Raw genomic sequence first — 14,272 nt, 5'->3', positions numbered from 1 at the left:
GCGAATGATGAGAGACTTGAACTGCAGTGACGCCCAGACCTGGTCTGGGTAGATCTGAGAGATGGCGAGGCCATGAAGACCGCCCCAGAAGTCATCCACGAGGAAACGGGCGCAAGAGAGGGGGCGGCCGGTGGTGGGGCTGAGCTGGAGTTTGATAAGAGTGCTGCTGCCCTGCTGGGTGACCAAGAGCAGATCGTTGCCCACAGCGATCATCTCATGGGTCTCTCGGGTGCCTGGGACGGGGTATTCTATCACCACTTTGGGCACCTCCACTGCCGGAATTGAATGTGCTGGAATTCCGTATGGTGCAGGTAGCCAATTGTGAGATACCTCGTCGTCGCTGGCATCATCGTCATCGTCATCATCGTCTTCGTCATTATCATCCTCCTCCTCCTCATCATCATCAACAACAACAGAGGACGGGCCAGTGAAGCTTAGTGTATGCTTGTGGGCTTGATGGGGAGGCAGGGAGATGACCTGCAGCGGCGCGGGTGCCAGATTCAGGGAAGCGTTAGCAAGCTGCTCGCGAACGCGGGCTATCTCCTGCAGCAAGGCCGGTGAACAAGCTGCGTGCGCAGGGTTTTCAGCCATAATATTGCTGATGTTGCTCGTGTCGAAGGGAATGGATTTATTATGTCTAGTGCACAAATCTCCGAGTGATTGGAGGGTAGGGCTGGGCCTTAGGACCTTAGGTTGGCAGGATATATATATATATATATATATGCCACACATATTTATACCTTGGTCTGGTCTCAGCAGCTACCCATAATTTATGTTACGCGCTTCGAACCTTGGAATTTGGATGCATTCATGCCAATTTTCAAGTAGGCCTTTGGAAATTGCTGAGGAAGTATCCAACATAATCATTGCCACGGCTATTTCCCACCGTTGCAGCTCAAGGGTGAGATGTTGTAACTTGTAATGTACAAGATTACAACAATGTGCAATTGTAAATACATGGATCTATACATATATAGTGGGGGGAGGGATTCCGCTCCCCCCTCCTCCGTGCCACACGTCAACACCTCTTTTGTCTGGTGGTGTGCCCTGCAGCCTTGCGCACTCAACAGGAGAAAGAATAGCTTGTGCGAAGAGAGAGGCCGCCGGCAATACTAGTAAGTATATTGAAGTTCCTCCCCTTCCCAAGTGATGATGGTTTTTTTTTCCTTTAAATTTTGGGCCTTCATTGATTCACCAAATTTATGAGGCCTCAACTTGGGAGGGTCTTTCAAAGGCTTCGCACATGACAATAAATAGAGGGTTGTGATTTTTGAGCCTATTGCCTAGTCAGTTCTCTTCTTGCACACAAAGCCCTAATAGAAGCAAAAACTTCACTCACAAATGGCTAGAGTTTGCGTGTCCACTATATACCTAACACTGAACCAATCCTTTTAATTTATTTTTCAAAATCACAATTGTATAATAAAATCACCAATAGATATACAAATCGATCTCAAGCTCAGGTCGAGCCTTGAGGGATAGAGGGTTATAACCGATCTTAGTTATAAGAACTTAGTAGATGACTATTGTGCAAGATGCCGAGGGTTACCCTAAGCCAATCATCCGACACTATGAAAATCTATAATTGTTTACCATGGTCTTTTATCGCGTTTTGTAGAGAGGTCCAAAATCAGCTAGAGAGAGAAGAGAGAGGAGAGTGGGTTTTTTTTTGTATTTCATATATTATCGCAACTATTATCGTAAAGTTATCTTTGTTATTGTCGCTTGTATTAACGCATTTATTCTCGAAACGTAATTTAGCGCCTAAACATTCAAATATTGGCTTAAACATTCGTCCCGCCTCCCCCCCCCCCGCTCTCTCTCTCAAATTTTAGTGTTTCCTTCCCCTTAATCAAAATTGAAGAACATTAAATGAAATTTTCAAATTAAAAAATAATAATAATGAAAGCATGGAATAATAGTTAGCTATGTGGGATTACACTTGGTTACAACAACTAAACTAATCACTATGACTTGATTAACATAATGTTTCACAAAATTAGAGGCAAGATGAGGGGAGAGAGAGAGAGATGAATGAATGACACGACCAAAAAATTTCATAACTTAAATTCGTCATCCTCCATCTCATCATCTTCATCATCATAAACTGTATATAAAAAAAATCTAAAAGTCTTACAAATAAAAGTACTCTAATGATTTAAGTACATGTTAGTATAAAATATTCAATAGAAATTAAACAAAAGAAAAGAATCATTAAAATAGTCAAAAGGCTAAAAATGACATTATTGATATGTAAGGGTAGAGGGGGTGGTTTGTAAACCCTCCCGCCCCCCCCCCCCCTTTTTCTACATGGGATACGTTTGCATCCGTTTGAAATGACGTTATGAGATAATAGACGCGACAATAGACGCGATAATCTCTGGCGCTTAAAAAAGAAAGAAAGACAAAGTATGCCACATATTTGCGGCATACTATGCCCTCTTCTTCTCTGCCATCACACCTGCATCAAGCATAACCCTCCCTACTCCACCTCCCACACCCTCTACCTCTCTCTCCCTTGTCCATCTCTCCCCTCCTTCTCCCTTACACACACACACACACACACACACACACACACACAAACACAGTACGGTCAAGGCATATACACACGCACACACATACATACATTCTATTTAGATCGATTGCATAGACAATTTTGGAGTGGGGGTTATCTGCGAACAACATTGCATGCTCAAGCTCGTTGGCAACTAACTCTTCAACTAAACCTAATTTTTACTTATTCTCTCATTTGTGCAATAGAAGAGTGCTCTTGCTCCATCTCCATCTCCATCTTCTTCTTCTTCACCTCCTTGTGTGTGTGTGTGTGTGTGAGAGAGAGAGAGAGAGAGGGAGGGAGAGTGTGTGTGCGATCGAGCATTACGAAGGCATGACGGCGGCGAAGCGGTTGAGCGCGGCACGACTGCAGCTTCTTCTTCATCGCGGCGAGGAATCCACCACGAAGGCGAGCGTAGAGCGGTGAGTGACACACCCTTTGCTTTCTTGAGCTTGCTAGTTTAGGCTTATTGTGTGCTTGGAGCCGTCTGCGGTTCGCACACGGTGTATCGGCAAGTCCCTTGCTTCGACAGTGCAGCAAGGAGCGCACATTTTTGGCGCCGTTGCCGGGGATATGCCCTACACTAAGCTCGGTTAGCACTTTACGCTTTCTTGTGGTGCAATTTTTATCATAGGAAAGGCAGGGAATGAGTGTGTGTAGTTGTGTGGAGATTTCTGTTTTTTGCGTTTTCTACGTTTTCTGGTTTGCACTTCACAGTTAGCATTTCTTGCGTTTTTGCATTTTCTGCATTTTCTGGTTCTGTCAAGTTTCAATTTCAGCATTTTCTGCATTTTCTGCGTTTAATTTTCTGTCAAGTTCCAATTTCTGCAATTTTCTGCATTTTCTGTGCTTTTTCAATTTTTTGCATTTCTTGCGTTTTTTCAATTTCTGCATTTCTGCATTTTCAATTTCTGCGTTTTCAATTTCTGCATTTTCTGCATCAAATTTTTTATTAAAAAAATCCAAAAAATAGAAACGCGAGTGAGTGGGCGGTTAAATTTTTGAAAATAAAAAAACGTGAGTTTAAAAACGGACGGGTTGGTTTGTATAAAAGATAAATGGATCGTTTCCCCAGGCCCAGGCCCAGGCCCAGGCCCCGGCCCCGGCCCCGGCCCAGGCCTAGGCCTCAGTCCTCAATCTTATGATATATTCTAGACTCACTCTTATATATATACCCTACTCCCTCAAGAGAGAATGAGAGCATGTGGGACAAGTCCTCCACTCTCCTCCCTTCTCTTCCCACTTGCACCCTTAGACTTTCTAGTTTGGGCCTAGTTCCCTACTGGAAATTGACAGTTTTAGGGATTCCGAGGGCATAGAGTGACCAAACGGGGGGCTGTAAAGCACGGCACGACCCTCTGACCGAGACGCTCATTTTGAGCTATCATACGCTCTATTCTATAGCCGGGTCAGAAAAAAAGGACCAAAAAGTCAAATTAAGGAAAGACTTGGGTTGCAAAACACCCAAAAATACTAGGTGAGCAGCCTTCACGGGCACTCACGGACACTTTTAGGGTATCAAAAGCACATGCACTTACGCTCCGGGTGGGTGCTAGAACACGAGCATATTGAGGGTGCCTCTGTTCATACGGACACCCATTACCCATCCACGATAGGCTCTAGACCCTCAGCGGGGACACAAGGTAGCACCACCCAAGACCCTAAAATAGCCGCTAGTGACTCCTCCTCCGACTCAGAAATCATGGAAGCATACCCTACCCAAAACACTGAGAGAGAAGGCCATGCACCTCCCGAAGCTCCACAGCCTAGTACTAGTATGTTTAGCCGTTTCATGGAAACATTAGGTAGAGCTACTCGCTCGGAACCTGATGCAAATGAAGCACACGAAGGGGGTGGGGAAGTGGACTCTCCTTTCACATCGCACGTGGACCCCACACCCCCAAAGAGTGTCCATGTGGATATCCTGCCAACTTCTTACCAAGAAGGCCCTGTTGAGCTACCTCCTTCAGAAGTTCCCTCTAGAGTACCGTTGTTGACAAGTAAAACCACGGGGAGCAACATTGCTTCTACCTCACAAGAAACCGTTAACACGTCGACTCTAGAAGGATTGTTCATTAATGATCATTGGACATACGACCTCCACACTGCGGTGTTGACGGATCTACACTCTGGCCACGCCTACCATGTAGGATGGATAGAGATTGTACAATCCACCTCTAGTGCCACGAGCATCGAAGATCAACAGAAAATGATCTGTAATGTTATCCATGGCATTATTCAATCAGAAAGGCAAAACCGAGGGGTAAATATAGTCTCAACTGGCCCCATGAGATTTCTGGATACGAGCAAGGCTCAACAGCCCACTCTATCACAAATGGAGACTCCTCTAATGAGTCCCATGGACCCATCTTAAGTCATTTCACCTGGGGTCTCTATGCAATCTGAGCCTTCGAGCGACAACTTTAGCTTCCCTAACTTGGCTCAACCCTCTATTAAGGAAAACACAGTGCTCACTCCAGGGATAAGCCTGACAGAGAATGTACCGATGACATCTACGGTTAGCGCAGTGCCACTACCTAGTGTCGTAGTACCTAATATGGGGCCTCGACCGTATGTGCCTCTAGCCCCTTATGCACACATGGCCCCCACACCTCCAATTGTACCACTTGCTTATGCTCCTCGAGTGCCGCTCCCTAGCCCTTATCCGAGTGGACCTATGCCCGGTTATGTTCCATATCCTGCATCATCCACACATACGCCAAGACCGGTACCCGTCCCTCTCCCACATATGATTCCAAGAGTACCTCCACCGGCCCTGCCTCCTCACATAGGTGACTTGGCAGCGTTTGCTCAAACCATAGGTTGATCTATCGCAGAAAATATGCGTCATGCATCCGATAGAGAGCCTAGAAGTAAGGCAGTACAAATTGCCAAACTCACGCAAAAATTCAATGGGGACGAAGATGCTAGAAAACACATTGAAGTGTTTGAACAAGTATGTGATTCCTTAGGGGAACGCAACGAACTACATAAGTGCAATGCCTTAAGCTTGACATTAAGTGGGAAGGCTGGAGATTGGTATAGAACCCTAAGGGTGGACGAGAAAACAATCTACCCTACCCTTCGAAGGTTGTTTCTAAAGGAGTACATACGAGAAGGTGTGCTTTGGGGTGTAGCATCTCAGCTACAGAAGGCCGAACGTAAGGAAGGAGAGTCAGTAAGGGACTTCATTAGTCGTCTAAAGCACTTAAACTCTCGCTGCCCTGTAAATGAGCACTTCAACAATAACCAACTGCTTGATCGATTCATTCGAGGGTTGAGGAATGAAGGAATCTAGAATGGACTAGTGATTAGAGGTATCACAACCTGGGAAGATGTCATTGCCAATGCAATCCAATTAGAGGACAACTTGATGATAGCAGGCATGAGGGTGTCTACTGACACGAGATCCACTAGCTCACAAGCCATTGAATATGAACCCATGACTGCAAAGCCCATTGCCAATGAGCCAAAGGTATTTGAGACATTCTTGACAGACCTCACCAAGGAAATCCAAGAGTCTCTTAAGGATAATCGACCCCCTCAAAATAGTCACATGTATCCAAGAAGGGAGCAACAATGGTGTTCCATTTGCTTGGGTCCACATAGCACTAGTGAGTGCCCTACGTTTAGAGTAAAATTTAATGGAACTTGCAACGCATGTGGTAGGTATGGTCACCAAGCTAAGGATTGTTTAATGATCAAACGTATGATGGCAAATAGACCACCTGTAGCTTGGACGGATGCGCCTCGAGCTCCTGTATTGATGCCTGCTCCACCTGTTGAGCAACTACCGCAACACATGGTCCCTAGATCTCAAAATGTTGTACAAGCTACACCGCTACCACCTCCTGTGCTAGGACCGTAGCCCCCGCATCCAAGAGTCGCCCCTATGAACCAAGTGGGTTGCGAGCCATCTAATGCTTATGCAGATGGCTGTGAGGAGGAAATAGACACTAGTATTGCCTACGGACTTGATACATTGGAAGAGTGTCCTATATACTACATGGAAGATTGTTGGGGACAAGTCAAGCCGGTTTATCAAGCTGCTGCTCTCGCATTTAGAGGTCAAAATATCAACACCCAGGCTAGGAGGCCACCTCTTCAATGCTACGAGTGTGGTGGACCACATCGGGCAGCGGAGTGCCCTATTAGGCTGCAAAAGAATGCTACACAGATACAAATGAATCAAGGGAGCACGTCTGCAATGCCAATACTCACATGTAATCGTTGTGGCATAGATCACTTGATTGCCCAATGTCCCTATAACCCAAATGCGCCTAAAATCACACCCCTAAATTTGGTCGAAATTGCTAGTGTGACATCGCCAATACCACCCGTCGCACCCGCTTATGCGATTACACGGTCCATGCTTCAAGGGCCAGGCCATATCCTCGAAGAGAGAGATACCGCATCAGTTATCCAAGCAAAGAAAAAGAAGACACGAAGGAAGAGGTCGGAGAATATGGGAAATCCAAAGCCAAGTTCCAAAGCAAACATAGGAACAGGAGATGACCCCGTGTATATGAATGACCTCGAGGATGATTCAGATTTAGTCGAGACAATGGAGACTAGAACCAATACCACAAAGGAAAAGACCGACAAAGAAAACCGTAACATGGAACCAAATGAAAACCGAATAAGAGAAAACCATAAAGAGCCTCTGAAAACACCACAAGTGTTTCCAAATCCAATCCAAGACCCCCAAGATAAACCGCAGGGGCAAAAAGGGAAGAATCGTAAAAAGAAGATTGGGACGTACCCAAACCCAGTAGACGAGATTGAGCAGGTGAAACATCTAAGAGGTTTAGTGGAGGAGACTCAAAGGAAACTAGAACCAGAACCCATGCATGTCAAAATTCATGACACAGTGTTTCCCACGCAAGTTCATCCACCCCACATGAACCATAGACCGTTAGCCATATCTAGTATCATCCAAGAGGGGAGTGAGGATGGGACATCAGAAAGTGAGCATACACCCTTCTTGTTGGAAAGGATGTTTAACGAAGGAATACCTGATCCCATTGAGGAATATGAGATTCCATCCTCACCAGTTCCTAGTCAAGGACCTACACCCTGCAAAACGCCAATGAATGTTGCCAAACTAGTGGACTTCATGTCTTCTAAGGTCCGAACCACGATCATAGCAAAGCTGTATGGAGATCCTGAGTTATTCCTTGCACTTCGAGCATTCCTTAACGGAGAGCTACGAACGGGATTACCACAGTTTGCGCAACCAAATAGGCCTGACTCGATTATGATTGATGAGGAAAATCATGTGCAATCACTTGACTTAGATGGACACGAGTCTGTGATCGAGGTACCCATTAACGAATTAGGGCAGTATTTTGAAGGCGACGAGTCTAATGCGACCCTACCCATCACTACCAAGGGATTAACTTTAAAGGGAATTCTTGATGGTGGTGCGGGAGTTAGCATCTTTACAAAAGATTGTTGGGAATCCATGGGAAAACCCCGCCTCAGTGTTACTAACATTGTGGTAAAGATGTCAAATGGTACCATAGCCAAACCTATGGGGATGCTCAAGGATCTTAAGATCAAAGTTCTAGGACACAAGGTACGACATACGTTCATTGTAATGGATTTCTCTAAACACCTTATGTCATATGAAATGATTTTAGGACGACCATTCATGAGGGAAGCACAAATGGTTCATGATTGGTCTAAAAATCATGTCTATTTGCAATTCCAAGACTCTGTCCTTAGAGTGGATTTGGTGACTGGTAAGGTACACCCCTTAGGGAGTAAAACCATTATTGATCATCGCTCTGACACCACAGTTCACTCGGCCCCACTACAATATTGTTACACTTGTAAGAAGGATACAGACATTGGCCAAGATTCTCCTTATATGGATATCCTACCTGGGATGACTGAGTCGGACAATGTGGATTGGGTCCACCTAGCATCAACCATAGACACTTGGGGAAATAGGGGGACGACCTGGGTAACACCTGAGGGGGATGAAATGCATGTACCCTTAAATATGCTACAAGCAATGCATATCGCTTCTGACAAGACTCATCCTAATGTAACGAAGAAAACATACAAGTGGGTCCCTAAAGCTTCTTTAGTGACCATAGCTAATGCTAAAAAACAGAAGCCTTGTAAGAAACGTACCACTCGCTCCAAGAAAAGTAAGAAAATGTTGCGATGGATCCCTAAACGACTATTGGAAGCCCAAGGCTACTATCAAGGAAATGATCAAATCTGGGTGCCAAAACGTAGATTGTGCTCTTACCTATCACCTGACCCAAGTGAGCCCAATCCCGTAGCTCCAAAACGAATCAATGATCGTGGAAAGAAAAAAATCACAGAATGCTACACACCCGCTCCCGAGCTAGTTTGGGTACCAAAGAAAGAACGATTTGTTCCACCTAGCTCAGGAAGGGGGGAGTCCCATGAAGATTCTAGCTCATCATGTAATACATCCATAGAGGTAAAAGCTTCTACACAGCCTCCATCTATAGTAGTGGACCTCCATGAAGCTACAAAAGAATCCACACCTCCCAGTGTTCAAGAATCACCTGATGAACCACTTCAAGTTCGATCCTGGGAGAGTACCTTACCACCCTTGCAACTTGACGAGGCACCTAGGGTAATAGACAACTACTGGCAAAAATCCTCACCTATTACCAACTGGAACAATTGGTTTCAAAGGGTGGCAAGCTCATTTCAAACGGTATGATCTACCCAAGGAAGGGGGGAGTGTTTGTGGACATCCATTATTCACTTGCTTCCCTCTCAACCTTTTTCCCTGACCTCTTAATCTCCGATCTTAGGGAATGTACATATAAAGCTTTATACTCACAAAAAAAAAAAATAATAATAATAAAGAGCAAGAGCAATTAGCAAACGAGTACGCACATTAAAAGTCAAAACATTGACTCAGACCTACACATGTCACATCTGGTACAGTGAAACAGAAACCTATGCCATAAAACACCTTTGATCCTCATCACTTGAGTGATGGAGGGTAGGTAAGATTAGTACGATAGGAGTGTTTCTGTTTTAGAGTTGAGAGATTAGCGAAGTTCTCTTTTCCCACTAATGTGCCTCCTGGAGGTATTCCTTTTGTTTCCTAGTGTGTACAGGAGCGTGTTGCTATTGATAGGATTTGGACCTTCATGGAACCTTTCTCTCGTTCACACTTCAAATCAAGCGCGACCATCAACACAAACAGGTGTTTTATGTCCATTAGCATTGCCCTTATCTTTTTTGCATCCATGTTTGTCTGCTTTGATTGCGATTGGTAGCCTAATATTCACCGCATTTGCTTAGTATCAAACATTTAATTCAATGTAATGTTTTGTCATAATCAGTTGTCTAGGTTTAAAACTCAAGCAGTCCGACTAAGCTAGTTTGACCAAGCTAGGTATTAGAAATCATCTCTTAATACCATGGGGAATGCCTTCCTAATAAGCAATGGTTACTTAGGTTCTTAATCCGATTTAGGCAGCATTGTGTGAAATGTACTAGGGCTTTCTAGTAGGCTTAACCCTATTGACCTTTAGTTTAAGTATTATAAAGGGAGTTTACTAATGTGATGAGCCTGGGGAGGGTAACAGTGTTATATGACCCCCCAAAGTTACAAAATTAAAATGCTGAAAATGAACAAACAAAAAATCAAAGTGCCACAATGTAAAATTTTAAGCTGGAAGAGAAATCCCTGCTTAAATTGGTACTTCACTCACATGTATTGCCTATGGTACTAGAGCCCTAGAGGTTCCCAGTGTGGGCGCTTTTCCTTGAAAAGCAAAAAACCCAAGGCATACAAAATAAGCACACACATCATAATTGAATCAATGTGAAAAGACTTTGGGGGGTCAAAGAAAAAGTAATCAGTCAGGCGATGATTTCATGAGAAATTCCTTTTATGGTAGCTTAACTACAAGGTTTTCTAGGTATAGCCTCTAGTCAGCCCTCGAACATGAATACTTGGCTCTCGCGATTAAACAACTTAATTGACCACAGAAAATTAAGAAGCTTACCCATGGTATTAATATTCGATCTCTAGTGCCTTTTGACCGTCAAATTAGCGACCCCAGACTTGTTTAATTTTTTACCTTTACATCTGTTTATGCATTTGATTACATTGCAATTTAATGTTCATTGCTAACAAATTGTTTGAAATTCTTTTACCAATCAATTTGTCTACCTAAAACTGCATATGCTTTTTAAGAGAATGCAATTACTGTGCCAATGTTGTTTGATTTTGCAGTGACTGAAGAAGGCTAAGGACATTCATCTCAAATGCTCTTCCACCTCGACGAACCAGCTTCAACTCAATAGCTTCCGAGGACGGAATCTACATCAGGAAGAGGGGCATGTTAACCCTCACGGCACACGGACACCCTATGATCTATAAACGTTGTATTATGTAGAGTCAGGTACCGGGCTTGTCGGACCAATAGGAAAAGGGTAAGAGTGATCGCCGATGAGAGGCGCACTCTAACTGGGACATTCAAGGGATTAGTTGGCTAAGCATGGGCGCCCAAGTGTGAATGGGGTGAGCTCATATAAAAGCCAACTAAACCTAATCTTTACTCATTCTCTCATTTGTGCAATAGAAGAGTGCTCCTGCTCCATCTCCATCTCCATCTTCTTCTTCTTCACCTCCTTGTGTGTGTGTGTGTGTGTGTGTGTGTGTGTGTGTGTGTGTGTGTGTGTGTGTGTGAGAGAGAGAGAGAGAGAGAGAGAGAGAGAGAGGGAGAGTGTGTGTGCGATCGAGCATTACGAAGGCACGACGGCGGCGAAGCGGTTGAGCGTGGCATGACTGCAGCTTCTTCTTCATCGCGGCGAGGAATCCACCACGAAGGCGAGCGTAGAGCGGTGAGTGACACACCCTTTTCTTTCTTGAGCTTGCTAGTTTAGGCTTGTTGTGTGCTTGGAGCCGTCTGCGGCTCGCACACGGTGTATCGGCAAGTCCCTTGCTTTGACAGTGCGGCAAGGAGCGCACAGAGAGAGAGAGAGAGAGAGAGAGAGAGAGAGAGAGAGAGAGAGAGAGAGAGAGAGAGAGAGAGAGAGAGAGAGAGAGAGAGAGAGAGAGGAAGGAAGAGAGAGAGAGAGGGAGAGAGAGAGAGAGAGGGAGACACGGATAGAGAGAGAGAGAGAGAGGAAGGAAGAGAGGAAGAGAGAGAGAGAGAGAGGGAGACACGGATAGAGAGAGAGAGAGAGAGAGAGAGAGAGAGAGAGGAAGAGGGAGAGAGAGAGAGAGAGAGAGAGAGAGAGAGAGAGAGACAAAGAGAGGGAGAGAGGGAATAGAGAGAGAGAGAGAGAGAGAGAGAGAGAGAGAGAGAGAGCAGTGATTGCAAGTAAAGAGAAATACTTGTAAGTGAAGCCACCATTTTGTGGTCTATGTCATGGGAGAGTGCAAAGGCTTCTGTAGAGTGCATTGAAAAATATCTTTTTTATGTCCCCAAGATTGAGTTCAGAAATGAATTTCTACGTTATTCTCTCTACCTTCTCTATCTTTCTCTCACTCTCTCTGTCTATCTCTCTCTTTTTCTCTACGGATGCGACATTAGGTCGAAGATGCTCTGAAGAGATGTTGCGCAAGAAGCACAATAAAGAAGCTCTTCTTCAAAGCACTCTAGAGAGGTAGAAGCACTCTTGCACTGCGCACAACACAAAATGATGGCTACATTTACAGCACTTGCTCTTTACCCTAAACCCTAAACAATGGCTACAATAACGTAGTTATGTATACTTAAATTATACGTAATTGTAGAGAGTATGTAATAGTAAATGCTTAAATTATAGGGGGGTTGGTATGAATATATTTGTTTATACATGTATGTAGGCACTGAGTACGGAAGCATAGCACTTGAAGGCTAGACGCTTCCTCTTGGGTATAGTTCTTTTTTAATCCTGTCGTTGTAGTCATTGATCCACTCATGCATGGATTACCACAACGTACCTTTGTTTTTACCACGGTTGAGATTGTGATGATATCTAAAGAGCTGCAACTTGACCTTTGGCACTACAAGCCCCTAGTTAGGTCTACTAGTATGTATATGTATCTATGTGCTTTTGTGCATATATACTTGTGTACATATATATACATGAGTTAGTAGGGGGGTAAAGCTAAATCTCATATTTCTCTCTCTAATATAGATGTCAGACAAGAGACCACCCGGTGGGGAGTAGTCATCTAGATCTTCTTTTGGTTGGTTCATATCCCAGGTGGGCTCCCACCCGGGGTGGACATTTCCTCCAGTGGATCCGATTCTTGAGGCGGTGAGACCAAGCAAAGAAATTAAGATTATTTGTGTCTATTTAAGTGGTATAGGTTTATTTTTGTTAATTGTAGACATGGCTTGTGTACATATATATAGATGAGTTAGTAGGGGGGTAAAGCTAAATCTCATATTTCTCTCTCTAATATAGATGTCAGACAAGAGACCACCCGGTGGGGAGTAGTCATCTAGATCTTATTTTGGTTGGTTCATATCCCAGGTGGGCTCCCACCCGGGGTGGACATTTCCTCCAGTGGACCCGATTCTTGAGGCGGTGAGACCAAGCAAAGAAATTAAGATTATTTGTGTCTATTTAAGTGGTATAGGTTTATTTTTGTTAATTGTAGGCATGGCCATCCTACACCTACTCTAGTCAGCTTCCTCCACCGGTGTCAAGAAGTGTGCAGTGCGACTAGGAAAGCGTCGGGCCTCTGACTGTGAGGATTCGTAGCAAAATCAAGCAAGGCGTAGATGATTTGAAGCTAAAAACACACTAAAAAAGAACAAAACTCCATCCATGAAAGCGTCACTTTGAAAATGAACCGAGATCAACTCAAAACTCTTGTGTGTGTGAAGATTAGGTGTAGCCTCGCACCCAATTACACAGATCCAGTGCTCATTCGACCTATTAAAACCCTAAATTTACGCTTTGATTCTTCGTCGTGACCATTTCATGGAAGCTTCGGTGCTTCATTGGAGAAGCCCAAGTAGTTATTTTAGGAGGGAAAACCTTAATTGGAGGCCTCACAGCCTCAACCATGTAGTGGAAGCAGCACAGGACTACACTAGCACCCTGTAAAGGAATGGTTGTATCTCCTTGCTCATATGCCCAAATGAGCTCATTCTTGGCTCTATAATTTTCTACACAACTTAGGCAACAACAGAAACATCCTTGATGTGGCATTTTGAGCTATTTTTAGGATATTTTTTTACCACTTAAGGCCATATTTGCCCAAAAATGCCCCTTTTTGTTCGTAAAAAGCCCAAACAAGTTGGGAAAAATCCCTAAATTTTTGGAAAAATCTGATTGGGCTCAAATTTCATGTTGAACCTCACTTTTCCACTTGGTAAGCACTTTGGACACGTCTTTTATGCCCTCGTATGAAACTTGCTATTTTTGGCCAAGATTGTCTGCATTGAACTTTCTAGGCAAAATGAGCGTGCCACTTCGAAACACTTGACATTTTTACATTACTAAAGAAAAATAGGAATGATTTAATGTGTTAAACCATGCGACGGTGCCACGTCCCCGGCCTCGCCTGCCCGGCAAAGTATGTATACGCTTGCAACTATGGCAACTGTTTTCCCATACATCACACTATGTACATCATAGCATTTGGTCCCACATAACAAAAGCATTGAGAGTTAGGTAGATGTTTTGATTTCACATTATGGACGTGCCATGGCATGACATCCACCCCCTCTAAACCTGCACATTCTCCGGCATGTTCCACACATA

At 44.1% G+C, this 14,272-nt stretch overlaps 1 protein-coding gene across 1 annotated transcript in view; it reads right to left on the bottom strand.

Annotated features, from left to right (window-relative positions):
* The window catches only part of LOC147456096 (uncharacterized), a 2,027-nt gene extending 1,280 nt beyond the window's left edge, over nucleotides 1–747 (bottom strand). Inside the window, exon 1 of the mRNA XM_086515401.1 lies at nucleotides 1–747. This exon is cut by the window's left edge and continues 1,280 nt beyond it. Coding sequence (XP_086371527.1) covers nucleotides 1–732 — 732 coding nt within the window. The 5' untranslated portion in view covers nucleotides 733–747.
* Nucleotides 748–14,272: the final 13,525 nt, after the last annotated feature.

The sequence above is a fragment of the Adiantum capillus-veneris genome, chromosome 6, assembly GCF_014529385.1.
Source record: "Adiantum capillus-veneris isolate H3 chromosome 6, ASM1452938v2, whole genome shotgun sequence".
Classification (NCBI taxonomy): domain Eukaryota; kingdom Viridiplantae; phylum Streptophyta; class Polypodiopsida; order Polypodiales; family Pteridaceae; genus Adiantum; species Adiantum capillus-veneris.
The sequence above is the reverse complement of the archived record's forward strand: the minus strand, read 5'-3'. Positions and strand labels throughout refer to the sequence as shown.